Consider the following 27,244-nt stretch of genomic DNA (forward strand, 5'->3'; position numbering starts at 1 on the left):
TGTCTTCAAAAGGATATCAAAGTAGGCACATATTTGTTGCTACTGAGCTGACTATAAATTGGCAAATGATCAACAAAGTAGATTTCATGCATTTCAAAGGCTCAGCCTCAATATCCCTAACTTATGTAAGCTGCTCCTTACCTCTATTTCGGTACTGAGTTTTCATATTCAATATACTACATTTTTTCTGGAACATCTGATTCTACTCATGTTTTGTGAGAAATTAGAGTGCAAGTTCAATAGGGAATTGGATGCAAGATAACTTCAAATACAGCCTCTCATGTATTTAAAAGGCAGCTGTAGTAGCTTAAATTTATGTAAAAACCTTGCTGGTCTCCACAGCACAGACTTTGTTGTATAATGCAGGGGACAGTGATGTTTCCTAACAAGAGTGATCTGTGCACATCTGTGCATGTGTTTTTCAAGTGCTGTATCCAGCCTTTGGTCCAGTTCTTTTGTCTCTAACATAGAGAACAGTAAGATGGGGAGGTGATGGCACAATATTATTTGTCATGACTTTGCCATGAAGCCTTTGTAGAAACATCATTGTAATGAAAGCGAGAAAACGATTGCAGCCCCTGTTTAATGAAGTGTAACAGCCAGAGTGCCTTGAGATTAAGGGCAGTACTGAGATGAAATTCCCCACTGAATATGGAAAGACTTAGAAGGTATGGGAGAGAGGCATAAACCTCTTCATCAGCCAGCTCATGTCAGATGTGAGGGACATGGGTGTTTTGCTGTAGATTTTGAGACCACAGATGTTAAACATTGATAGCTATGACAGGGAAGTGAGCAGACTTTCCCAACAGGTCTGGATGTGAGCCCTGAGTGCTGGTGGCCCAGGATAGCATGGTGTGAGATGGAGGTTGGAATCTGAACCCTGTTGTGCCCCAACCACAGCCAGGTTCCAGCGCCTTGTGGGCTCCTGGGCGTTGGTGGAACCAGGCTGCCTGCTTGTGTGTTCATGCTTGAGCCTTAAGCATTCCTTAGATGTGCAGAGGAGGGGACAGCTAAAATTATAGGCATTTACCACAATAAATAAGAACAAAGAACAGATGCATAATTTTGCTGTCCTCTTCTAAATGTGCTGCCCGGGGAATGATGTTTGCAGTGAAGGAAAAGTGCTGGGAGGAAGCAGGCACAGTGACAGACAGTGACCACAGGGAAGCCTCCCAGACTTCACCCAGCACCCTGCTGAGTTTTGGTTAAAATACCTACTCGTTCTTGCAGGTTCTGGGATGTGTCCCAAGCTTGTTTCTGCATCTTGACTGATTGCTCTTTCTGTGTCTTGACTGATTGCTGCCTGTGCTTACAGCACCAATATCACAGATGTCCAGTCGTCATTAGTCCACAGGGAGGGAAACTGGGCAAAGTCTATATTGAAGGTATTTTGCTCCAGCTATCAATATAAAAATGTAAAACGTAGGACACAGCAAAATATTGGGTCACCAACAAAGCTGGGAGATCTTAGAAACTAATACAGATTGCAGTACAATGCTGGAGGGAGGCATCGAGTGCAAGGCTTTACTCCTTGGCTGTTCTTCAACAGAAGGAGCATCAGTTGAGAGTTCCCTTGTTCCCAGGCTGAGGACCATGAGCTGTTGGCTTTTGTGGAGGGGTTTCCTAAATGTAGCTATCTTCTTTTGTGACCTAGTTAAGCCTAGAGTTGACTGGGAGAAAGTGTTTTGGGTAGTTTAAATTATAAAATTCTAATAGTTGAGTAATTAAAAGGTCTCTTATTTCTTCTCGACACCAGTCATTTATCCTGCTGATATTTCTGCCAGTTTGTTGGAGAGCTCATGTTGTGCAACACTGGTGAAATGAGCTGCAGGCATGTGTTTGGCTGCTATTACCAGGAGTCTTGTTGTGTGCCCTTGTGTGGAACTGAGACCAGGACTGACAAAATAGCTGCGAAACAGGGATGTGGTTTCATAGAGAAATAATTGACACAATAATTTTATCAAATCATGTGATGCCTGTTAGGTTATGATAAGAATGTCATTTGCCAAGCACAGCACTTTATTTTGTATTTTAAAAGCACATTAAAAAACAGTGCTCTCTGTTTCTGATACAGAACAGTCTATCAGCAACAGTTCCTCATCACTGTACCCACAATCTCCTTGTGGCTTGAAGTCATTCCCTACCCATGAATGTCTAAACTCTCACTATCTACACAGGCGGACAGTCATAAGACAAGGGGGGGGGGCAATTTTAAACTAAAAGAGAAGGGATTCAGATTAGATACTAGAAAGACATTCTTCATAGTGAGGGTGGTGAATCACTGGCACAGAGAAGCTATGGATGGCAGGTTGGATGTTCAAGGCCAGGTTGGATGGGGCCTAGAGCAACCTGGTCTAGTGGAAGGTGTCCCTGCCCATGGCAGGGGGGTTGGAATGAGATGATTTTTAAGGTCCCTTCCAACTGACACCATTCTATGATTCTGTATTTCTGTGAAAAATGTAAAATATCAAGCAGCCTGTTCATCCACCTTCTAACTTGACTATTCATTGACCTTTCTGCTTGTGGATTTTCTCTTTTTTTCCCTAATAGTGGATTTGGGGTCAGAACAGTTGTGTTCAGATGGTTAAGTATCCACTGAATGTAAGTAAGCTGAAGGAGCTGTGGCTGCCACTGTCAAAATGATTCCAAAATAACTTTGTGGAGGAGAGCGACTGTCAGGTCAGACGAGAGCAGTGTGGTTTGGGTCTGCTTGCTTGGGGCAAACAGAGTTAGAGAGGATAATACCAGTTAGATTAATAGAAGAGCAATGCACACTTAAGAACTGTCTTATATGCAGTCAGAGATCCATCATGAAAGTTACAGTGGCCCGTGCACACATGAGTGTGCAGCAGCAGCAGTATTTGGGAAAGAGTCTGTTCCCGACTGCGTTTCTTGTGAACATCTGCAGTATTTGGGATGAGGAACACATGGTTTCTTTGTGGCTGGTACAACAGCTTTCTTCTGGGAAGTCCCTGCTGAGAGCACAATCCTTAGCAAAGCAAGAGGAGAGAACTGGACATGGGTTTTGCTGCTGGTTTGGCTAATTGATGAGGTGCTCTTCTCCCCAGGGGCACCATCTGCAGCCCTGCTGCTCCTGCAGCACCACCTGGTCGGTGCCAGGAGGTGACTCTGTGCCTTTCACGTGCAGTTTTTTGCCCAGCTGTGTAACTCCTGATCTCCTTTATTACCACTTAACATAGGCAAACATTCGGGGTCACTGCTTGGCCAATTTGTTCAGCCTTTATGTATAGAGATTGCAAAACAGCTGAGGATGTCTGGCAGCCAGTAGAAGTTTTATTTCTGTGCATGAAAATAGCCAAAGATACATTCAATGAGATAATTGGGATCATTAAACTTTCCTATAGTAATGCCAGTTGCAATTTCATCCCTGTATGGCTGAAAACATAAGCACCATTAATGAACAAAAAAATAATAATATCTATTTCTATCCTAAATATAGCAGAAGGAGCACTGGCATTGTAACATCAAAATATGAGCCTGATCTGGGCTTTGTCATTAGTGATCTTATGAAGACCTGGTGTGCTTCAAAATAAGAGTGATTTTTCTGGATGACAACAATCAGAATAAGTTTTGTTTAGGCCAGATCAGTGGTTATCACCATCACATGAAGCACCATGTGAAGCACTGCAAGTCAGGAACTCCCCCTGGTATCTCTTACATTTTGTCTCGTCTGCAGTCAGGGTAGCAATAGAGCATGGGATGATGGAGGGAAGGGCAGTGCAGTGTGCAAGGACAGGAGAGCAGGCACATCTGTCTCCCTAAGGCTTCATGCCATACCAGCAGGCCACAGCAGAAGGGAATCTCTCTCTCTCTCTCTCCACTGTTGCATGAAATTACTCGATGCCAGATATCAGTCAAAAGTACATCTCTCCTGTTCAAAGACAGAGAGTTCGTAGGAATCCTTAATAACAAAACTCCCTCTGTGCAGAGGCTGCTGGGGAAGGGTGTGCCAGAGCGCTGGGGAGCAGAGGAAAAGAAAAATAGGTCAAATAAAGTCCTGTTGAAAAAGGAGTAAATGCTCATTGATAGCATGAAATCGGATGTAACTGAAATCAACAGGGACGAACTCTGTTGGACATGAATTGGCCTGTGCCATGCGATCCTCACAGAAGGGAAGAGCAGGGCTGGTACAGCAGCTGACAGAGAGTAACAGCAAGGGATGGGCTCAGAAAAATTCACCAAGCAAAACAGAGTTCAGCATGGAATGGGAATGTCATTAGCTGTCTGCTGCAAGGCTGTCTGCAGGCTGCAGTGATTCCTGCCTTAATGTTGAGCAAACCCCATCTCTCTGGTCTGACGGTAGTGATTTGTGTGGAGAGCTTTTCCAATTGCCTTGGGATGTGCTGGAATACCCTCCTGGCTGCCTCTCCTGAGGAGGACTTGTGGACAGGGCTGAAATGGATATGGGGCCACTTTGCTACAGTGATTTGCCTGCTGTTTTCCAGCATCTGAAATAACTGTGCTACCCCTGCTTTTCTCAGGATGCAAGCCTGTAACCTCCAAGAGAACCTCTAGCAAACTTGAGAGGAAGATCAGCTCCTTTTTTTATCCTTGCCCCCCTTTTCTTCTTCCTTTTTTTCTGCTTCAAAAGAGGCTCTGGAGAGGACTTACAGGGAAAACAAGCAAGGAGGAAGTATGAGCTGTCATAAATAATGTTAAAACAAGAGTTAGACTTGCAGTAAAGTAACAAGGCACCTGGGAAGGTGGTGACAGAGTTGTGAAAGTTTTCAAAGTGCTTGTGTCTGATTGATGCCTTGAGAGCATCAGCTGAGGGTTCTCAGGGCACGTGTATAAGCAAGGAGAACAGGATACAGCCACAGCCTCAGTGGGCGCGCTGAGGTCTCCAACCGTGGTGCCAAGACATGTGAAGGTTTGGCTCTTGTAGGAAATCATGAAAGAAGAGCTGAACTTTGGGCTTTGTTTGCATGGAACCATGAGGAACTTAGGGCCACAGATAGAATGAAGACTGAAAGACTGAGCAATGCAGTGGAAGCACATGTATCTCTAAAGACAGAGTGAAGGGGAAGAGTGATGAAGAAGGGGTAGAGATGAGGAGGATGTTTTGGGATCTGGTGAGAGTAAATTAGGGACTTGTGATGCTGAGCAGACCAGAGAGGATGTGACATTTAGAGAAGCCTCTGAAAAGACAATGAGGACAGTTGTGCATAAGTCTGGACTCAGGGACAGAACTGTAGCTGCAACATCTACTCAGGTCTTGGCTAAATAAGCAGAGGAACCCAGGGAAACATTGTGGGAAACCGTTGTCCTTCTATAGGGCAGCAAAAAATCCCTCCCTGTTATCCAGATCTGGGATCTGCACTATAAAAATGCGTTGGAAAGGTCTTGGGAGTCATGTGGCAGGATTAGGAAGGTCTAACAGTTTGGTTTACCTGGGAACACCGCCCAAGTAATTTGTCTGTTTGCAGATGTACTGGAGTGATGTTTAACCGTGCATGTACAGGAGCAGTAAAACTGGGATCAAAGCAGTTGCTGTTGGCTGCTTCTGACAGTCAGGGCTGGGAGAGCTGGGCAAAGGTTGTGGCAGCTTTTCTGTTTCCTGAAGGATACACTGGATGGTTTTCTATCAGATAATCTTTAGTCTGAATGGAGGGTCTGCCCTTAACATAGCAACTGTAGGCTGAATTTTACTAGGGGTGTACAGGACATTGCAGAGGAAGGGGCTAATGGTTCATTTGGGGCTGGGAGCCCATCAGCCTCCCATGGCTGGGCGGATTTTGGACACCGTGAAAGTGTTATTGCTGAATATAGAATCAAAATAGATCAATTATTTAACTGAACTTTGTCTAGGCTGGTTATTTCATTTTAGTCTGCAGTGGAAGTTGTGATGGGCTCTAAAAAGAGCCCTGGAGCCAGACGGATTGGAACTGTTTCCTGGCCACCTGCAGCCAGAAGCCTTTGCTATGGAAATGCCTGGGTTAGGAAGCAGGGCTGGGATGCACAGAGCGCTCGGGGCTGCTCGGCAGTGAGGATGAGGTGATGGCAGATGAGGGGACACTGCTTTGCCAGATGAAGTTTGTTACAAATTTCCATCTGCTCAGAAACAGAAGCTATAAGGTTTGTGCTGAACAAGTAATTATTTGTTATACATTTTTAAATATGAAATCTAGTCCAAACGGCAAATATTTTTAGCGTGTGTCATTGTGCAGTTAAGAAAGCTGCCAGCAGCATAAACCAGAATAATGTTGTGTGGTGATTGGGCTGGGATGGGATTTTCTGCTTTGCCCATTTTCCCCTCCCCATGCCTGGGTGCTCATTCTTTCAGCTGGGCTCCTGCTCACAGGAGGCAGCATCTTGCAGAGCCGGCTGCTTTGCCACCCCCTCCATTCATCTTACCTGTAATGGAAAGCACACATCTGGCACAGGTGGGAGGTGTTTGGCTGGGTGTGAAAACGGCCCTGGAAAAATGGAACAGGATTGCTGGTTTTTCTCCCAATGATATATGGAAGAGGCAATCTCACATCTCTTGGCTTTCAGCAAATGCATCCTGCAGGATGAACGTGCATGTGATTTATAATGTAGGAAGATTTGGGATGAATGAAGCATTTTTCAGATTTTTGAGGAACTGATTGAATTGTTTCAGCAATGTTTTATCCTCTACTCTAAATTTCCCTAAAAAGTAGTGAAAGAATGGATTTAAGGTGCATCTGAGCATTTTAGAAACAGAACAGCTTATGTTTTTAAGATTGTGGAAAATGTAGTTAGGAAACCTGTATGAAAATGAGTGCTTTTTGAGGGGTAGGATCTGTTGTGGATTTTGCTCAGTCTGTAAACCAAATGATTCACTTATTCCCTGAGCTTTCATGTAAGGTGACAGTGTGATCCTCAGTCAATTCCCTTGCACCTGCAAAGCAGCACAGGCAGGTATCCAGAGCGTTTCCCAGCTGTTCCAATTCCCAGCAAGAGTTTCCTCAGTTTCCTCCACCTTTCTTAAGACCTCTCACAGCATTTGAGCCATCAGTCCTGTCAGAGTCTGCTTTACCCTCTTGTCTTTCCCTATAACTCCAGCTGGAGGGGGAGAGGGATGCACAGGGTCGCAGCTGGGACAACAGTCCAACCCCATGGGTGGTGGTACACATACATGATTTTTTTCCAGTGCCCTGAGCACTGCTGTCCTTCCCTTAATTTCCATAGATCTGTTCAATTAATAGTAAGTAACAGAGGGGAAGGGTTTCAGCTGTAGGTTCCATAGGTGTATATTCCCATGGGATTATAGCTGGTAGCATCTGGTGGTACCTTCATTTGCAGTAAGAGGGTGACTCTAACAGCACCATTTTGACCCGATTACAGAGCAGAATGCAAAAAAAAAAGCTAAATTCTGTGTGAGTGCTTCTAGAGTGGCTTTTCTCTTTAATCTTTGCTGGTGTTCTTCCCTAATTTCTGAAAAGAACCGCAGTAGTTGTCTGAGAGGAGCAGGTACTGATGCTGCAGACCCACAGTCATGGTTGCACTCTGGCTCACATCTGGATTCCAGATGTATATTCTGCACTACTACTCTCTTGCAGGTCTTTTGTACATATGAAGTGCATTGCCATCAATGAAAGCTCGAAGGGAGGGCTGAGGGCAGACGCAGATGAAATGGGATCAGAGAGCAGGTTATCACCTTATTTTGCAGCACATTCTGCCATTCCAAAAGCACCAAGGGACCTCAACAATAGCAGTGAATGTAAAACCATACTCTCTGAGTGTCCAGTATATTTTCCCTAACTCTGTAAGCGAAAGCCTCCTGCCCTGGTAACAATTTCAAAGGAAAGAGGTCATGCCTTGATGAATGTAGTTTGAAATACCACATTTCCTCAAAAAGCGGGAGATGACGGTGCTTCTCGCAGAGGAGCTGTCTGGCAGATACACTGTGCATCCACAGTGAAGCCTGACCCACCACCCAGTCCATGTCCCATCCTTAAATACATCATCTTTTGTTCATGGGACTCTGCTGCAGAGGACTGTGCCATCTCTCCTGGCATCCCAACCCTCTCCTTCAGGCTGCCCTTCCAGGGTTCATGGGTGGTGGGTGCTGCTCCCTTTTCTCCAGCTGTGTTGCATCCTGGCACATGCCAAAGCTGAGGTAGTCCAGGATTGGGATGAAGGTGTTGGGAAACTAGTGTTTTATTTTGATTTAAATACAAAGAATGGTTAGTAAAACAGTGTGAAAAAGAGCTCTCCACCCTGTGAAGATGGAAGAGCTCTGGCTGGAGGCTCCATCCCTGCTGAGCTCTAGGAAGAGATAAATAAGAGGCAGTGGGCGAAGCTTGGAGGGGGACTGGGGGAAAGCTGGTGTTCATGCTGTCATGAGCACAGTGCGAGACCCTCAGAGTGACAGTGATCTCTTTCTGCCCTGGTGCCCCCATACACAGGATGTTGGGGTCCATGTCACACACAGGCTCTGCAGAGAGCCTGGGAGGGAGCTGCGTGGGGCTGCAGGCAGTGCAAAATGCTCCACAGCGAGCTGGCTCCATTCGCCATCTCGTGGTGAGGGCTGGCTGGGGCTGAGGTGTGCTGGGACAGCCTCAGCCGGGGGTGGGGGGCAGGTGGACACCTGGGCGGTGGGGGACAGACAGACACCTCATCCTTCCTCTCTGGCTGGAACAGGCTGTGGGCAAAGAGCTCTCCTGCACCTACTGGGACGGACAGCAGAGCAGGTTGAAAGATTCACACAATAATATTCCACACGGAGAAGGCTGTTAATGACAGGGGATGTGATTGACTGCCTTTTTCTGTTGCTGCTGTATTAGCTCTATTTAAATCAGCTCACATTAACTGCAGTTATATTTAACATTGTCTGTCTACATGGCTGAATTTTTAGATTGTTAATTTTCAATTGCAAATCGCTTAATTATGTCTGAACTTTTTATAAATATTTGTAACATGAGTTAATATTTTCTATTACATGCAATACACGGCCTGGAAAAAACTAATTGCTCTTAGTGCTGCACACTGGGTCTGGCAGGAGCCCCCGAAGCCTTGATGCTCTCTTATCAGAAGGCTGTTGCCTTCACAGCTGATGTGTCAGAAACTGAGGTCTGTAACCGGTGCTCTGTGTGTGTTATGGTCAGGAAAGCCATTAGGATTCATTTGGCTCCCTGACAAGAAGAAGAGGAAATGTTTATTGCCCGCAGCATGGTAACATGGTGAAGACTGGCAGCTCATGACTCTACATGTGTGTATTAGTGCTGCACTCCTGCAGCCTGCCCTGGACATCAATATAAAAGGTGGAAGGTGGTGGCTCTAAGACTAGGAGAAATTTTAAACTGTAGTATTTTTAGGGTCTTTGAACCCCAGGGCCCCAAAAGCTCATCCCTTTTCACTTAGGGGAATACCCACTGCCCATCCTCCCCTACTCAGGCAGGGCTGCATGCAGTCTGGGCTCAGCAGATACGGATATTTGCCTTGATGAATCTCCTGCAGGGTTTATGTGAAGGGTGGGAGACTGAACATCTCTGCTTTGTATCTGCCTGGCTCATGGCTGCAGCTCTTCTGCTCACAGATGTGCTGAGCGAGAGTCCCCAGCACAGGGAGGTGGAGTGGCCTCCCTGGCAGCTCTGAGGGCTGATCCCCAGCCATGTCTGCCATGAGCCTGTTCTGCAGAGCAGCTTCCAGCTGGGGTGGCAGCTTCCAACATCAGGAGGGGAGGGAAGCGCAAAGCACCCTGTAAACCTTGGTGGGTGGTTGCTGTTGGGATGTATTTCCCCAGGGAGCAGCGCCCTGTCCTCGGGGTGCACCCGCAGCCTGTGCTGGCACAGGTCTAGCTGGAGTCTGTGAGCATGGCCATGGCTCGCCCAGGCAGTGGGAGGGGTGTCAGGGGTCAGTCAGGACCGGGCTCAAATTCAGGGCGGGATGGTGCAATCCCAGCCTGTAACCCAGCTTCACAGCAGCCATGATTTGAGCTGGTTAGAGCAAAGCCAGGGCAGGCCTGGGAGCAGCAGTGCTGTGCTCTGTGTAGAGGGAGCTGGGCTGTCCAGCCGTGTTGCAGGAGCTGCTGCTGCCAGGCTGAAGCATCTTCTGTAATTGTTATAGTATCTGTACACATAAATTATTTATTATACATTTAATGTGGACACATAACAGCATTTTCCATATTGCATAGATGGCTTGCTGGGCAGACTGTCCTCACCAGTAAGGGGACAAGGGTGGTGTACCCCATGGGAGGACTTGCCCCATCTGCTAAGCTCTCCCCCCACATGGTACCTTGTACTGTATTCCTCCTTCTCATCTTAGGGACTCAGCGCTCCTAAAAGCGTCACATTTTTGCTCCCTGTGTTTGTTTCTTCATAGCCTTTTGCTGCTTTTCTGTGTCTGCTTCAGTTCTTCTCACATCGTTGATCCTTAATGCAGGTGCCAGAGCACCTCGCAAGGGTTTTGTGCGGGGTTAGATCCCACATGACAGCTCACAGCTCCACATGGCCCTTCTCAGAGATGCCATACATCCATTTTGTGCCACTGGTTCTTCAGGAGCAGAATAGGTCCTGTTGGTGGGGATCAGGCAGTAAAAGAGGTGGTGGATGTTCCCAATCAGCGAAACTAAGATTCTAATCCATATTCCTCGTGGGTTTTTTTCCTGTTATTGGATGTTAATTATTTAAAAAAGAAGTGACTTTTCTGAAATGCATTGATATATTTGATAGGATTGGTATGACTAAGGGTATTGCTTCTGTTCAAAACCAGGAGATTCCCCCTGAGGTAAACTTCTCTGAAACCTTTGAATGACTCAGAGCCCAGCTGTCTGGGCACTGCTCTAAGAAAAGCAAGGAAGTGACCTTTTAATTAGCATAATATAGTAATTTAGCATAATAATAGTGATTACTTATTAATCATTAATAGTTGTTCTTACTTATTGATGAAAAGGCCTTACAGATGTGATGTTTCTGCTCTGGATTTTGATAAATTGATGCTAATTAGTGAAGGTACAAGCCAGAGGGACTGAAATAACTGGATCTGCCATGGAAGGCAGTTCCCTTCCAGTTCTCCATTGCTGTAGGAAAGGGGTCTGATGGTGACCTACACAGTCACTGCTGGAGAAGTGTGGTCCTAGTCACGGGTGAGATCAGCAGCTTTAGCTCCCTTAGGACACTGTCCACTGGGAACATGTAGTGACTTCTTTGCATGCTGAGGATTTGCTGCCTAGAGGCTTAGTTCTCCTAACTGTTTTCTCCCTGACCTCACAGGAAAGTTTGCTGCGTCAAACCAGTGTGAAAGGCATCATCCTGTTTAGGAGATCGATCTCTTTAAGTCTCTGGCTGTGATAAATCTAAACTTCACAAATATCAAAATGCACTGTAATGAGCAGCACTGCAATTTTTGCTATTTTAGTCCTTGAAAAAGTGGGAGCCATAACCTTCCCTCTACATTCCCTTTCCCCATTTTCTGCTGGTAGCCTGTTGTTTGGCATATAAGGGAACCAAAACCTTGCTGTTCATGGCCTGTCTCTGCTTTGTCAGTTCTTTGCTTAGAGCTTTCTGCAGAAAAACTATTATTGCATAGACACCATTGGAGATGTTCCCACATCTTATTCCATCACTTTTAATCCTGCGGAGTGTCAAGAAAGTGCGGCTTTGCTGGACTAGGTCCTCATGCAACTTGCTTTAGCTCCAAAAGCCAAAGCCCATTTTGAATTACATGGTGAGTACGTCTACCAATAAGCTTTTAATCAAAGATGAGGATTTAAGGATGTGTAGGGATGAATTAATTGAGAGGAATTCTAGCTGTAAAACTTACTTGGAACTCAATAGTAGTTTATTGCCCTGTTTAGGAAATTCAGGTGATTCTTTTCCCATTAACTCATGTGAAATTCAGCATATGATAAGCTGTAAGGAAACACAGGCAAGCTAAATGTAGTGGTCTACCTCGGGCAGCATCAACCAGCCAGTGCTCCAGTTTCTTTGGTGGTGCCACAGCTCAGCATATGCTGCCCGCACGCCTTCAAACATCCTTATGCAATGCCATAAGAAGAGGGTATTAAGGCATGCTCAGAGGTCAGAGCCTCTGGACAGCTTTAGTTTTCAATCCCTTTCAGTGTCGTACACCTCTCACGGATGATCTTGCAGAGGGATTTGCAGGGTTCAAAAGTTCTCTGGCCACAGATGGGAAGGACGTGTCTTTCAAGTGGATGTGCTTTGCCATCCCTTTTCTTAACAGCTTGCAAAACGTTCGCAAAGGCAGGCAACGCTTTTCCTTCCCCTTCCTGTTTTGCTGAATCTGTTTTTTCATTTTCTTTGATTTATCATTGCACATAAATCTGGAGGTATCTTTGCACAACCTCCTAGAAAGCTGCATGCTGGGTTTGCTTGTCTCAGCTTTCCTCAGCCCTGCAGCGCAGCCTTGCAAACCTGCAGAGGGGGTGTAGTGGTAGGCAGGTGATGGCACAGGGAGATGTCCTCTTTTCCTGCACAGGATCCCTGCCTAGCACCTGTCTGCTCTTGCCACGACACCAGCAGCTGCTGATTGATCCATCAGTGCTCTACAGATGAGCTGTAGCACCCATTACCCATGGGTGCTGCTGTCTGCAAGGAGGGCATGAGAAACCTCTGCCCGCACAAGCCACCAGTCCTGCTCTGAAATATGCTGGGAATCAGCTCAGTTTGTGGGATAAACAGATATCCAAAAGGATCGTAGTGAATTTGAGGGTGGATCTCTTGACCTCGCCTGGTGAAGCAGACAGTCCCAGTGTCTGCAGGCAGATGTGATGGGTGGGAACCTGCAGAGCCCAGGCAACTGCTGAGGCACAGAGATTTATTGCAGCATTCTAAGATTCACACTGGGGCAAGGAAAGGCTGCTCTACATCCCAGGGAATATTTTCACTGACAAATCTACCGAAACCCTAAAGTTTGTGGACCATGAAATGAGATTTCTCTTTAAGAGAGAAGAAGGGAAGCATCAGCCCTTACTGAATTATCCAAGTCCTTTCTACTGTTTTAAATCACCCTCCCAGGACCCCCTGAGTGCTCTCTCACAGCAGCAGTCGTTCATTAGATAATCCAGGAGTTTGCCAGGATAGTGGGAGCAGGTACACATCCACAGCAAACAGCTGACTGTGCAACTGCAAATGGAAGTAACTAAATTCCTGCAGTATGGCCCATTTCACCTATACATGAGCAAAATGGTGTGAGCTGCTCTCCAGGGGAGGGGGTTTGTCACTTTTTGGGGCACCAGAGCCCTGGAACTGTGTGAGGAGCTGACAGGGGCTCACAGGAGGAAAACCAAAAAGTTTGGTGAGGTAATATGTGCAGATTGTAATTCCTTGAATTAAGGAGAATTGTGCTAGAAAAATTCTGCATGACTCTGAACCTAAAGGGCTGATTTGGAGAGGTCTGACTGGCCAGAGGAGAGGTGACCTTAAGCATCCCTGTTGTGCAGTGGCACTGGGAGATCAGTCCCTGAGGTGTGCAGGGATCATACAGCATTGCAGTCCTGAGAACTGGTGGAGAGATGTTCTGCTGGTCCCTCCAGGTCTTCCAAAATCCTGTCTTGAACTGCATGAGTGATAGTTGCTGAATCCGTGGTTGGGCTATGCTGATGCTGCTGGTTTTGCTGATGTGGGGAGGTGCCTGACATAGTGAAGCTGTCCTTGCTCTCATTTCAGATCCCAAGGCAGCCAGTGGTCTGGGGCTTGCACTTTGCTGCTTGGAGGGTTAGCAAGTTGCCCAGGACATTAGTGACTTACCCTTCCGAGGCAGCTTAGCACTGGTCACATTCCCAATTTAAAGGGAGATCAGGATCCCACATGTGGTTGAAGAACATGTGAATGTTCAGATCCTCCTGAAGCTTCCTGCTTCAGACTCCTGGGAAGAGGTTGGAGCCTTGAGTGCCAGACTGCCACCTTACCACTGCCCTTTGCCACTCATAGAGAGGAATATTTACTGTTGGTGGGAAAATGATGCTACAGAGCAGTCCGTGACATTGGCATGGAGTGTGGCTCAGGAAGCTGTGTGCCACATGGTGCCACTCTGTCCTGTTTCATGGCACTTTATCTCCTAAAACAGCAGTTATGTGCTAAGAAATTGCTTCCCTGCAATGAGTCACTTTGTGGGCCACATGTTTTTCAGTTGGAGCACTCCATGATACCGATGCCACAAGTTGTGAGTACTCCTGGAGTGACAGATTAATTATTAATTGATGTGGCTTATGAATTTTTCAGTGTTTTCTCACACTGTGCATCACAAAGGGAAACCACCTTTTACAAGACAAAGATCTCTCTTAAAGCCCTACATCAAAGCTGCAAAATTGTCACCCATATTGTGATCTTGTTCAGCCTTCACATGAACATGTTTGCTTTGAAATACTTAATCAACCATTTGCTGAGCTACAGAGCTCCCAGAATGTCAAAGGATGAGCTGCCTTGAAATTTTTTTTTGAGGCTTTTGGCACCTATAGCCATGTATGACACATGCTGCACCAATTATTTTGGGAGGACTTAAGCCAGACTTAGGAAGGACGTGAGCGTGTCACAGCATTTGTCTTTGTTCTCCAGGGACTTATTTTCCTCCCAGGGAAAATCATTCACAAAGTGGGTGCATGGTGGTGTGCTGGACACAGGGATAGAGAAGATTAGTGCTGAGAGTATCCCCAGCCAGAACGGTTCCTGCTCAGCAGCAGCCCACCTGCACCTGCCTCCAGCTGTGTGGCCATTCCCTGGTGCCGATGCTGCCGTGGAGGAAAACCAGCACAGGCAGCGGCTGAGGATTTCTTGGACACCTGGACTAAATGCTTTCCTTTCCAGAAGGTGAAGAGCCAGATGTGTTTCTGTTCCCAATGCAGCGCAAAACAGGTTGCTGCCGCTCAGTGTTTGCGCTGCCAGAGCATTTAAGATGTGGTTTTCCAGAATCCCACTTCAAATGGATTCTGGTCCTCTGTAGAAGCACATGACACAGATGGGTGACTGGGTTCACCACCATGTTGTAACCCTTGTCAAGAGAGGGGAAATGCTTCCAGAGTAGCCCTAGTTATGCATCAGGAATGGGGATTTCGTGACACTTGCTGTCTTTGCTGGGAAACAGGGATCAGCATTAGCAGTGACTGACAGGGAGGGATTACGTTGTTAAATGGTCCCAGTGGTTTTTGGCTGGGGCTGATGGCAATTATACCAACAATATCTGTCACATACACAGCATAAATGCCAGGCATTGAAGGTTGTATCTGTATGTTGCATCCTGTCACTGTAAATCCTAACAATGTTATTTCCAGCAGTGCTGAGCTCAGAGCGTGGGTGTAGCTCCCATGTCGTGTTTCACTCACTTGTGTCTGTTGGGATCATGTCCCATCAATCCACGTTTGGTGGCATGGCCAGATCCACTTTGCTCTTACTTACTGACCATGTGCTGTGTACAGTGTGTCACTTGTGCCACCAGCACGGTCCCCAGGCTGGATGGGTTGGCCCCAGCTGCAGCCCTCTGACAGCATGAGAGCTGTGCTCTGCTCAGTCCCCAGGCAGGTGGGTGGATCTGAGGTGTGAATCTGAGCAGAACTACTTTGGCCATAACAAAGAAGGAAAAAGGAGGGCAGCCTGCACTGCTCCAACATCACTTTTGGGACCAGGGCTGCAATTGTAAACGATTAGGCTTTCAACTGTGATAAACTGAAGTTGGAGCTTTAAATATATAACACTTGAATTCCAAAAACATGGGGGTTTAAAGTAACACTGTAACCCTGTTCATGTCCTTGTACTGCCTTTGGCATTTCCTGGGACGAATGGAAGTGAGCCTGGCCTCTAGACTTTTAAAAACTACAAGGCTCAGGCTGGCTTATGTGTGGGAGGTCTCTGACCCAGCAGTCAAACAGTTTAGGTGTGGGTTTGGTGGGTGCCTATGCATCTTGCTGTAGATATTATGACCTTATTAGGTTGATTGGTTTGAATCTGCTTCTGCCTTTCAAAGGTGTAGGGGGATTATCTCCTATTCCTCTGGGATAACATGAAGAAAATTCTCTCAGTGAGTTTTGTTTCGGGGGGGGGGTGAAAGCAGAGGGTTGCTGCTGCAGGCCAGCATCTGGTTCTTAATGGCAATGAAAATTGTCAAACTCACATGATGAACATTTTAAACCCGTTACTTTCATTTTCTCATGCCCACTAAAAATTATTCCTTATTAACAGTTTGTATGTAAAAAAACCTTCTTCTGCAAGGCCTTCTTCATGCAGTTGAACCCTCACCGGAGGTTAAAGTAGACACCTACCCTGCAGCACCTGCAGTGATGGGCTGGCTGTGATGCCAGTCAGTTTTGGGTTCCACTCAGAACTTCATCTACATTTTTTTTTTTTTTGCTTTAGCAACTGTTACACCAACGTCGATAATCTCTGCAGGGCAGGCAGAGAGAAATAATGTCATATGCAGGTAGACATATGAAAACATCTAATTTACCAGCAGGCAGTTGGGTAATGATCAGTTGAGAATTGCAAATTATGTACGTCGTGTATTTGTGGCACACTGCTGAAAAAAAGCCCAGTGCATATGACTAATCATATATATACTGAAATTTATAATACTTTTCACATTTAATTGACTGGGGCAACCTTATTATTTATATCTTTGCTTTATTCATAGCACACCCATAACATAGTCATAATGCAGAACGAAACTTAATTCAGTTTCTCTTGACTTTGTAAATCATTTATGTATTTGGCTGTCAAGTATTTGAATATAAAGTGGGCACACATGTGGCAGATAATAAATAGCTGATTCTCTAGTTAAGAAATTGGGAGTTTAATGGTGTTATGGTCTGTGTTGCCTTACTTGGATGTTTGGTCTTGCTTAGATGGCATGCCTCACATTTGCCCCTTGCCTTATTTCACAAGCAAAGTATATTTTATGGGCACCAGCATTATTCTCTTAATGGCCCTCTATAGTGTTACGACTGTGTAAAATGTACTCGACTTGCTTTGGTGGCAGCAGGAGCCTTTCCCAGGCACAGGAGGAGACAGTGGCTGAACTGTTGGGCTGCTGCTCTCAGTCACCAAGAGATCTGCTGGAAGGTGCCAGGAGGACAGGCAGGGGCTGCCTCATTAGTACTGTTCTATAGACAACAAGAAGAAAATGTTATTTTGGCTACTACAGGCTGTGACTGCTTTCCCAAAGATCAGGTTTTGCCATGGAACCATCATGCCGAGTCAAAAATACACCCTGGAAAGATTTTTTGTTTCTTTTAAATACTGGATTACTTGGCTTGGCATCACTACTTAATCTTGGGAAGTGCAGCCCTGGAAAGCAATACCTTACCCACTCAACCACAGCCACAGAGGCTGCCTGGGGTGCTTGTTGCCTCCTAAGAAAAATAATCTTCTGCAGTCAGATCTTTCATTGACACCTGTAGCATCACTGGAAAACATCTGCAAAATCAAGATAGTGCAGAAAGCATGAGGCAGTTTGCTGGCTCCTTATTATACCACAGAACCAACCCTCCTCCACAGCAGCATCCTCGATTTCTAAATTTAGCGCCTGAGTTATTTTGGGTAGTGTGTGATTAACCTCAATTACTGTAGCTCAGATGGAATTCAAATAATGCCCCTTCTTTCAGAGTTGCAAAGAAGTGGAAATCTGGGACTGTACATTTCCTACCCTTAATGAAGCAGCTCTGACAGCTGCTTGCACACTGATGCAGGATAGTTGCGAGGTGCACTTGTTCACAGAGAAATTAACGGAGGCAGCTTGTCCCAAAAGGTGGTGGTGCTCCATGTCTCTGTGCTGGCTTTGGGATCAGGAATATAAAGATGAAAGGTTATGTGGTACAGCTGGTGTGAATGAAACCACTGAAGCTTCAGTGGATTTGTATCATAGTCAGGACACTTTGTAGTTTTCCTGAATTAAAACAGTAATGAAGACATTCAAAAGCTAATCAGAAATACACTTTCCTTCAATCTCAGCTAAAGTCAACGTTGTCTCTCTGGAAAATCATAAGAGGTGAAGCAGTGTGCAAATAAACACCTGCACGTGTGCAGGTCTGCACAAGCGTGTGTGGGAGAGGGGAGGTGCAGGATGCACAGGCAGAAGGCCAAGGAGGTGCCGTGGAAAGTGGTGGGCTGGGGGACAAGTGTTGTGTTTCAGCCCATCCAGGGGCCACCAACGGCCGAGCCCATTGTTCATCAGGCTGATAATCAGAACTTGCTGTAGCTGTAACTTTCCAGACTGCACTGCACCAGCTGAGCCTTTCTTGTGTCAAGCAGTTTGTCTCCAGAGAAGGATGAAGCCCAGGGAGGTGATTATTACAACCCCAAGCCAGCAAACAAAGCTCATTTGCACGTAGCAGTCGATGGGAGAGCTGACCCACAGCGGCTTGTGGCAATTGCTTTTGCTGGGAGCCAGAAGGAGCTGATAGTTTGAAAACAAAGGCAGCATTTGGGGGGGGGGTAGCCAGCCCTCCCGCCTGAAGTCACATTGGCTCAAGGAGATGAACTAAACCAGTAAGGTTTTGCATCAGACTGAACTTGGGTTTGTGCCTCGTGGGTGGAGCACTGCCATGACCACCCCGCTGACCATGTGTCTAGCCTTGTGCCGTGGCCCAAATGACCCCAAAGGAGTCTAAAGAGCAGTGAGAATCTGGAAAACAGCTATAAAATTGCCACCTCATTATAGCAGTTGTCGGATTGATTTTGTGCGTTTTTGCTGTTCTGTGATTTCATGCCTGTGTATTCCCACTAAAAATAACAGACCTGCTCCAAGTCCTACCAATAGGAAACTGTTTGCAGCAGTCACTGTGCCTCTTCCACCTGTGCTGTAATCACTTACTTAACTGGCAGAAACAACATTTTACCCTCAGAAGACATTTCAGAGCTGGGCAGATGCCGAACACTGAACCACAGGGCTGTGGGCAGTGCATTGCAAAAAACACCCCAAAAATACCCCCATAAAATCTCTGCGGAAGTCTGCAGGAAAACTGATGGCATGAATTAGGTGGTAGCACAGGGATGAAGCAATAAGGAGGAAAAGAGAAAGAAAATAAGCAAATGCTATTGCTGTGCATTTCTGCCCAGCTGCCTTATGTTTTTTCTGGGTGGCAAGCAGGGCCAGAGGTGTTTGGCTTGGTGATCTGGAGCTGCTGAGTGTCCTGCCCCAGCACAGGGTGCTGTGGCTTCTCAAGAGCCAGTGAAGTGATACCTCTGGAGGGCACCCCGCTTTCCAGGGTTTCAGGTAGTCACCATCAGAGTTTGCTGCAAGGCTGGATCACAGGGCAAAGTGGGTGTAAGATCTCAGGGTGAGGATGCTCAGCCCCAGGAGGCAGCTGGGCAGGTACCAAAACTGTCTGTCTTGGTGCTCACTGATGGTGAGCATCATGGGGGGGCTTCTGTTCTGGAAGGTGGCCCGTCACCACTCCCTCTATGCTATACTTCACTGATAATGTAGTGCAGGTGGTCAGCTGGAAGAACTGAACTGCTCGTAAAGGTGCTGCATTGGTTAATTTTTTGCTTTTTGTTTTTATACAGCTGGACAACCCAGATGAGCAAGCAGCACAGATCAGGCGTGAGTTGGATGGACGTCTCCAAATGGCAGAGCAAATTGCCAAGGTAAAAAAAATTCTGCTGTTATTAATAAGCTTTTCATATATAAGTAGTCTGATGCAGCCTCCAGGTTCTGTCATTCTGTTATGGGGTTTTTTTCGCAGTAATCACCATATAAAAATTACCAGGTTTTTAACTATAAACAAAACAACAAGTACAGCTGAAGCTGTTGTGATGTGCGTTCCTTGGAATGTCCTGATGAGCTGGGACAGGTTGGGCTCCTGCAAAATCCCTTACAAATCCTCACCAGTGACAAAGATATTGTCAGACTCTGTCAAATTTCTGCGTTGGGCAATAAGGTGTGTGATGGCATGTACAAAGGAGACAGAAATTGCCCTGAAGGGTTTTGTGCCTTTTGCTGGACTGCTGGGAGCCACAGTTTCCTCCCTGTAGGTAGATGCTGCCTCAGTAAAGGTACTTCATATGTGTTGTCCCAAACAAGTTCACACTATGCATGAGAGCAGTCAGGCCAGCACTGCACCCTGCAGGCACTGCTACTGTTTGGAGCAGCAGGCACAGGACCTCCAAAGAGTTTTGGTAACCAAGCACCTGGCTAAGCTCCCTAGAGACCCTTCTGTAAGGAGCTGTCTCCCTAGGAGCAAATCACACCCTCACACAGTGCAGATTTGTGTGGCCTCTGATGGACCATAGATGGAGAGGGTTCTGTTGACATCAGTAAAGCCAAGATTTTATTCTTACCTCTAATTAGATGCTCTGATAAAGCCCTAAAGGGGCTGAAGTCATTGGGAATGATCTATCTGGCCATTCTTGATAATCAAGAAACCATTACTAGAAGGAAAAGAAAAAGGTCTAATCAGAGAGGCAAGCTCAGTCTAGGGGTCTGCCTTTCAGCAGCAGCTCTCCCAGCGCTGACCTGTGCCCAAATCGGGATTTTTCATAAGAAAGGTAATATCAGAGCTGTTTGCAGCCACACTTATATCCCTGGGTATGAAAAGCAGAGCACATTCATTTATGATCAGGCATTAGCAAGAGTGCTGTTGGTGCCTGCACAGCTCCTCCTCATTAACACTTCTGTTAAACAGCTGCTGCTGTTGCATCTTCAGGGACATAGGCTCTGGTTTTCCCCACTTCACTGATAAAATTACTGAGGTGGCCAAGGACGACGTGGCCAAATGGTGGTACAGCAAAACAGCAAACCGACTGCAGCTCTTTTGTTCAGCATTTGGCCCTTTGCCATTTTATTCCTGTCAAGAAAACCTACAGTACTCATTTGCAGAGAAATGTAGGCCCCTGTGCAGAGCACGGCTGCTCTGATTCTGAGATGAGTAGCCAGGCCCTGAGTGCCAGAATGAGATTGCCTGGTTTTGTTGTTTCATTTTCTCTTTATGGCATGTGGGACAACAATATGCATGATTCAGTAGCAGCCAGCAGAAGCTGCAGCTTCATGAATTATTTTTTGCAAAAGAGAATTTGCCATTTCCATTCTTCCCCTAAGGATGCTGAAAACAAACTATGACACTGCTGGCCCTGCGAGAGACAGTCAGGGGAAACTCCTCAACATAACCTGACATATCCCTGTGCAGAATTCAACCTTCAAAATACAACTGTGCGGCTTGGAGGGTGGTTTCGAGTAAAAGGAACTTACCTGTGATCCAGTTGGCAGCTACTGATATTAAATCTCCTTCATGGTACTGCTGCAGGCCTTCTCTCCAGAATGTCAGGTCCCACCAGCATCTGTCTATGAGAAACCTTGTTCTTTCAGACCCATGAATACCATCTTTTGGAGGCATCCAAATGACCTTTTGAATCCTTCTCTGTATCCTCCTTTCTGGGCAAGGCTGCTTTCCCTCTAGCAGAGGGCAGGTTCACAATTCAGCTCAGTGAAAGGATAGCATTTCCAATTTTATCTCCAATTTGCAGCTTTTAATACGGATTTACTGCACAGGGAGGCTTACAGTGCTCGTGAAACCAGCCCTGAGGTGGCTGTCTTGGAGATTCCATGCTCAAGGCAAATTAATGCCTCACTAATAAATTAAGGAATTCACACTAGGACATTTGCATTTCAGAGGCATCAAAGGCTGTGGAGTCTAACGGGACTTTAGCATTGCAGTGTTGCAGAACCAGTGGCTCTGCATGCCCTCGTCTGACCTCTCGTGTGACCTTGAATGGTGACTGTGCACACCAGCCTTCCTGCCTCTGGATACCAGGGCACAGCTCTGGGTCTTTTTGCCTTCCCGTGTGCCCAGAAGAGTGCAGCTCAGCACAGCACTAGGGCAGCATTAGGCAGGGTCCCCCACTGAGCCTGATTCCATCAAGGCACATAAGCCCAGCCTTGGAGCCAGGCGGCTTGAGGATCACACTCAAAGTCAAGCAGATGTTTTAAAGGTGAATCTGGACAGGCTTTTCATTCTGCGTGTTGTACCTTTTCAGCAGCCAAATAGAGCAGCATTACAGCTGAGAGCTTAGTGATGCCAAGGCAGACATGTATTTCTCTGCAGTAGCAAGTGCTCTGCTGTCCTGGGGTGCCTTTTCCCCCACCCAGTCACCTGGCCTCAAGGACAAGGAGGAGCGCGTGTAGGGGCAACTAAATGAGACCTTGTGATAAGACCAGAGTGATATATCTGTCTGGGGCTGGGCCACTCTGCTCCAGCTTGTTGGACTGGTCATTTCTTGCAATCTCTTAACTCTGCTTCTCTCTATGCTTGTCTCCATTCCTGATCCTCTCTCTGCTCAAAGTACACGTGGAGCTGACTAACACCCAATCTTGCTGTTATCTGCATCCCTTATAGTGCCTTACTCGAGACTTTCCCCAGCTTTATCTCCAATCCAGTGGGTAACTAGAGACTACACCTGCATCTCTGCATTTCCATCATCAGTCAAATAGTCTCAGTTAAATTGTTTTCTGTCACTTCAGACATTTTTAGCCTTAATATGAGATGTTGCTGGTGGCACACAGTGAAATGTCTCAGTCTTGCTGCACTTCTGAAGAGGTTTGTGGAGGGAGTGCCAAAATTGAAGTCCCTGGAGAGATGGATGGCAGCAGGGTAAAAAAGCAATAATGTCTGAACATCATTGCTTCAGCAGTAGTTCTCAAAATCCACAAAACAGTTACTTTTTTTTTCTCCTAAGGGTGACTTGCAACTTATACAATGCATAGACAATAAAGCAGACTGATTAGGTAGTTTATCTTGCACCAGGTCTAATTTACATGGGGGAATTGCTTCCCAAGATTGAGACTGGAAACAGATGACTATATTTTAACTGCTGGGTGCTAGTGCTTCTGTGAGCTGTGCTTGTAAGGAGGACTGGTGCAAAAACTAGTGCAGTGGAGTACTTTTTCAGCAGCTTGGTGACAGTCTTCTAGAAGAAACATGACCTTGTTTTCTTTTCTAGCATACATTTTACAAACAACTTTTTACAATATTATGAATTGCTACCAAGATACTTTGCACGTCAGCTTCACATTCCCTGGCTGCAGATGCTGCCTCGCTGTCACACCGTGCACAGTCTCTCGTAACCCACAGAGACGCTCGAATCCTGAGCAGATTCAGGGCATAGGAAGAGTTGTCAGAAGGCAGGGCTCAGATCAGTGATGGGCAGAAGTTCAAAGCTGAGAACATGCATTGGGGAACATCATGTTTTTCTCTCACCGTCAGCTTTGGTTTTAATCTTTAAAGTTCCTGTTGACAACAAGCAGCACTGTAATGAAAGGTTGTTGTCTTGGAGGGCGATTCAGGCCTTGGCAAGTAGTGGGAAGGGTGTTTTACCCCTTCTTCCAGTTGGGACCACATGTTACTGCCCACACATTGCTGGTTTTCCCTCTTTGGGCTCCTTTCATACCTAGAAAACTGATGGAGCGACTGCTCAGAAGTGTTTTAAAAAGAACCTGGTGCATTTGGGAGACTGGAAGACAAGTCCCTTACTGTCAACATCCTTTGAATCCTTAGTAAATTGCTGTCAGTCACAAAGTTCAGCTGAGAGTTGGCCTGGAGTGTTTGTAATTGTGAATACATACATATGAAAAAATCCATTTGCTGATAGAAAAATCAATGAAATGCAAGTCCATGCAACAAACAGGAAAGTTGGACAAGTACCAAGTAGTAATTCTACGGAAGCTAATAATGTTTCTACATTACCCAGGGAGAAGCTGTAATTTGTCATCTGGTTTGTGGGAGTTCCCTGCTAGCAAACCTCTGCAGATACTCATGGGGGATTCTTCCAGTGCAACAAGTGGTTGCTGATTGTCACAGCCATTCTTTCTGTTGTGTTTGTTTCCAAATCCAAGGAACGCAAGTTTCCCAAGTTTGTGTCCAAAGAAATGGAGAACATGTACATTGAGGAGCTGAAGTCCTCTGTCAATCTCCTGATGGCAAACCTGGAGAGCATGCCTGTGTCTAAAGGAGGCTCCGAGTTCAAGCTGCAGAAGCTGAAACGTAGCCACAACACCTCAATAATTGACATGGGAGAAGAAAATGAGAACCAGCTTTCCAAGTCAGACGTCGTGTTGTCGTTCTCCCTGGAGGTAAGTTTCACACACACCACAGGGTGCAGAGTTCGTGGGAGTAAAAATCACAGCAGCCAAGTTCTGCTCCCTTCAAACTTTAGTTAGTTGAAGCAAGGTGAGTAGAAATCACTTTCTGATCTCCATGGGGAACAGCTCCTCCCTGGTTACTGGAAGCTTTGCCTGTGATCAAATGTTGTGTCCTTTCGGGTGTCTCACCATCTTGTTGGAACAAACTGTGTGATATACGCTGTCTGGCATTTGCTGCTGAGGTATATCAAATGGCTCAGAAATCTGCATCATTAACTGACCTCCTCATGCAGTTTGTTACTGAGTGTACCCCAGTAAACCTGAGCCTGTACTGACCCCCAAAACCAATACAATAATGCAACACCGTAAATGTCAGTGTGTTTAATTATTGCCAGTTAGAGGGGTCGCTGTATTTCGCTGCAAGAATTGCTTCCTCTTTGAAGAATTGTTGAAAATTGCTGGGGTTTGAATGCACCCAACAGATTGGCTTGCAGTTTGTGTGGAAATACTGTGCTGTGCTGACTTGCTCTTTGCTCTGTGTTGAACACTGACTTTCTGCTCTGTCGAGCAGTTTGTCTGTGCAGCCCAGGGGAAGGCAGGATGCTGTGGGACCTCCATTACCTCTGACACAGGCTGCCTCAGTCCTGGAACAGTGTTGCTCAGGAGCTGTTTTCAGCCAACTCAGTTGTTTTGTGCAAACATATTTGTGGTCTATTTGCAGGCATATTTACTTCAAGGAGTCATCAGCTCACCCATACAGAGTTGTGGTTGTCTGTCAATGAGTGGGTTTATGTTACATTGTCAAAACAACTACTAGGATAGAGTCAAAAATGTAGGATGCAGAAAAATCAGAAAATTCTATTTTTGTGTAGTTTCTTGTTTATTTTGCTTCCTAAAAGGGTCTCTTTTTATACATATCATGCCAATGCAAAACTTAATGACACTGCTTGTCCAGTCTCAGAGTTTAACTCACTAGATGTCTGAAACTTTCTTTATAGTATTCAGTTCAGTCTTATTTAGAAATAGGGCTGTGAACCCAGAGATCGTGCCTTCAGGAGCAGCATTAAACAAAGCCTGATTTCCAAGCATTCCCATTGGAGGAGCAGGGAACTATCACAAAGCAATAAACCTCCCTGTTGCAGAAGCCTGTGCATCATGTACAGCCGTGTGTGAAGGGACTTACCCTTACAACAGAGCATCTACAATGCTTTGCTCCAGCTGAACCCCGTCTGGTGGGAAGCCAAAGCTCAGTGAAGCACTGACTTCAGGAGCTGGCAGGTCTGGGCACCGCTCAGTGCTGAAAACTCTTGCTGCAAGAGAGCTTTTACTGAAAATGTGCACTCATTAGAGGGTTTGTGGAGCTCTGTGTGCCAGCGAGGGGATCTTCAGCTCAAGCCAGATCAGAAGACCTGTGGAGAACAATTTTAAACCTCTGTGTATATACTTCATAGATATCTGTGTTAAAACACGAACAGAAACTCCCCCAGTGCTTCTTGTAGAAAAGTTTAAGGTATGTAGTTAATGGGATTAATCACCTTTAAAAAAAGAAAAAAGGGTAATTACCTGCAAGAAACTAAGATGATGATTTCTTAATAAGAAAGGTTTCTTATAAGAAAAATGGAGAAAGATTTTTTTTTTTTTTTACCAGGACTGTAGAGTGACAGGACAAGGGGCAACAGTTTTAAACTGAAAAAGGGTAGATCTGGATTGAATATAAGAAAATGTGAGGGTGGTGAGACACAGGAACAGGGAACAACTAGGGCAAAGATGCTTTTTCCTTGGAAATGTTCGAGGTCAGGTTGGATGGGGCTCTGAGCAACCTGATTTACTGAAAGATGTCCCTGCCACGATGTGGGGATTGGACTAGATGATCTTCAGAGGTCAACCCCAAACTGTTGTGTGATTACTCTTATTGTTGTCTTGGCACAAACTGAGTAGTTGTTTGCTTTTTTTTCTGGATTACACATCTTTAGGCACTTCTAGGTGGGGCAGGACCGTGTCTGTGAAGTCCATCTCCTGAAACTTGGTACAGCCCTGGGCACCCAAAGGTTTCAACAAGCCCATGTGCAGGCAGAGGGAGTCCTGATCTCCACACAGACCTCGCTGGCTGCAACTCAGCCTGGGCAGTGCCACTGTCCCAGCCCACCTGCCACCATGAACAGCCAGCAGCACATGAAGGCCCCCAGCACTGGCTGGGTCAAGAGCCACAGCAAGGTCTGAAGGAGGCTGCTTCTCTTACATTTCTCTTTCTCTCCCGGCAGGTTGTCATCATGGAGGTGCAGGGTCTGAAGTCGCTGGCCCCCAACCGTATCGTGTACTGCACCATGGAAGTGGAAGGTGGGGAGAAACTGCAGACTGACCAGGCTGAAGCCTCAAAGCCAACGTAAGTCTTGCTTTGCTTTTTTCTCTCTCCACCATGCTCTCCTCTGCCCCATCTCTATGCTGCTGAGTCGCTGCAGATAGCTCTGCCTCCTGCATGGTGAGGCCAGAGGAGACTGAGAAGCAGAGGAGAAATGTGGGCTTCCACGTATGCAGAGCGTCGTCCTGCAGCTAAGAATGGCACATAAGCCCTGATTGAGAAAAAGAGGTGTTAATGAGAGGCTTACGTCTCATGTAGCCATAGAGAGATAAATTTGGGCCTGTACGTAAAGACTTTGCTAAATAGGGATGGAGTTAAGCATGTGCTTAGATAAATACTTGTCTGAGTGTCCATCTGAACTGGTGCCATCAGGTGTAGGTACATTATCTCATCCTCACTGTCTGGGTTTTGGTAGTCCTACGAGAAAGGAAACAGCTGGCAGGGACACACTCTGGTAGCTACAGCCAGAGGTGAGAGAGAGGAGCTGGGAAAAGCTTCAAGTCACTCAGTTAAAGCTTTATCAGAAGCCTCTCTGACCCAGTCCCATTCAAGGGCAGGGTCTTGTTCTGTCCTCTTTGATCTGGTCCCCAAATCCCCACTTTTGTCTTGCCCAGATGTTGTGAAACGCCTGCGAGTAGTGATTGATCTTGGTTAATTTGGAAGGAGAAAATGATGAATGGCTTATTTCCATTCCAATTTGTAGGATTAGTTAGCTTGAAACATTATGGATTTGAGGCAGTTTTTCTCTGGATCACCGCAGAGATTCCACCCTTAAATTTAATTCTCGATGCACGTCCTCACAGTGGAGAATTGCCAAGGTGGTATGAAGCCTCCTCCAGGAGTAGGGAGCAGTGCAGGAGGGGGTTGTTTTTGGGA

General features: G+C 46.1%; 1 protein-coding gene across 14 annotated transcripts in view; it reads left to right on the forward strand.

Moving 5' to 3' along the window:
* CADPS (calcium dependent secretion activator) overlaps positions 1 to 27,244 on the forward strand; it is a 211,321-nt gene that overhangs the window by 55,868 nt on the left and 128,209 nt on the right. For all 14 annotated transcript variants that reach the window (XM_064667325.1, XM_064667312.1, XM_064667320.1 and 11 more), the window contains exons 4-6: positions 19,443 to 19,523; positions 23,764 to 24,000; positions 26,271 to 26,392. In XM_064667325.1, coding sequence (XP_064523395.1) covers positions 19,443 to 19,523; positions 23,764 to 24,000; positions 26,271 to 26,392 — 440 coding nt within the window. The remainder of the gene's footprint in view (positions 1 to 19,442; positions 19,524 to 23,763; positions 24,001 to 26,270; positions 26,393 to 27,244) is intronic.

Source organism: Pseudopipra pipra, chromosome 11 (assembly GCF_036250125.1).
Source record: "Pseudopipra pipra isolate bDixPip1 chromosome 11, bDixPip1.hap1, whole genome shotgun sequence".
Lineage (NCBI taxonomy): Eukaryota > Metazoa > Chordata > Aves > Passeriformes > Pipridae > Pseudopipra > Pseudopipra pipra.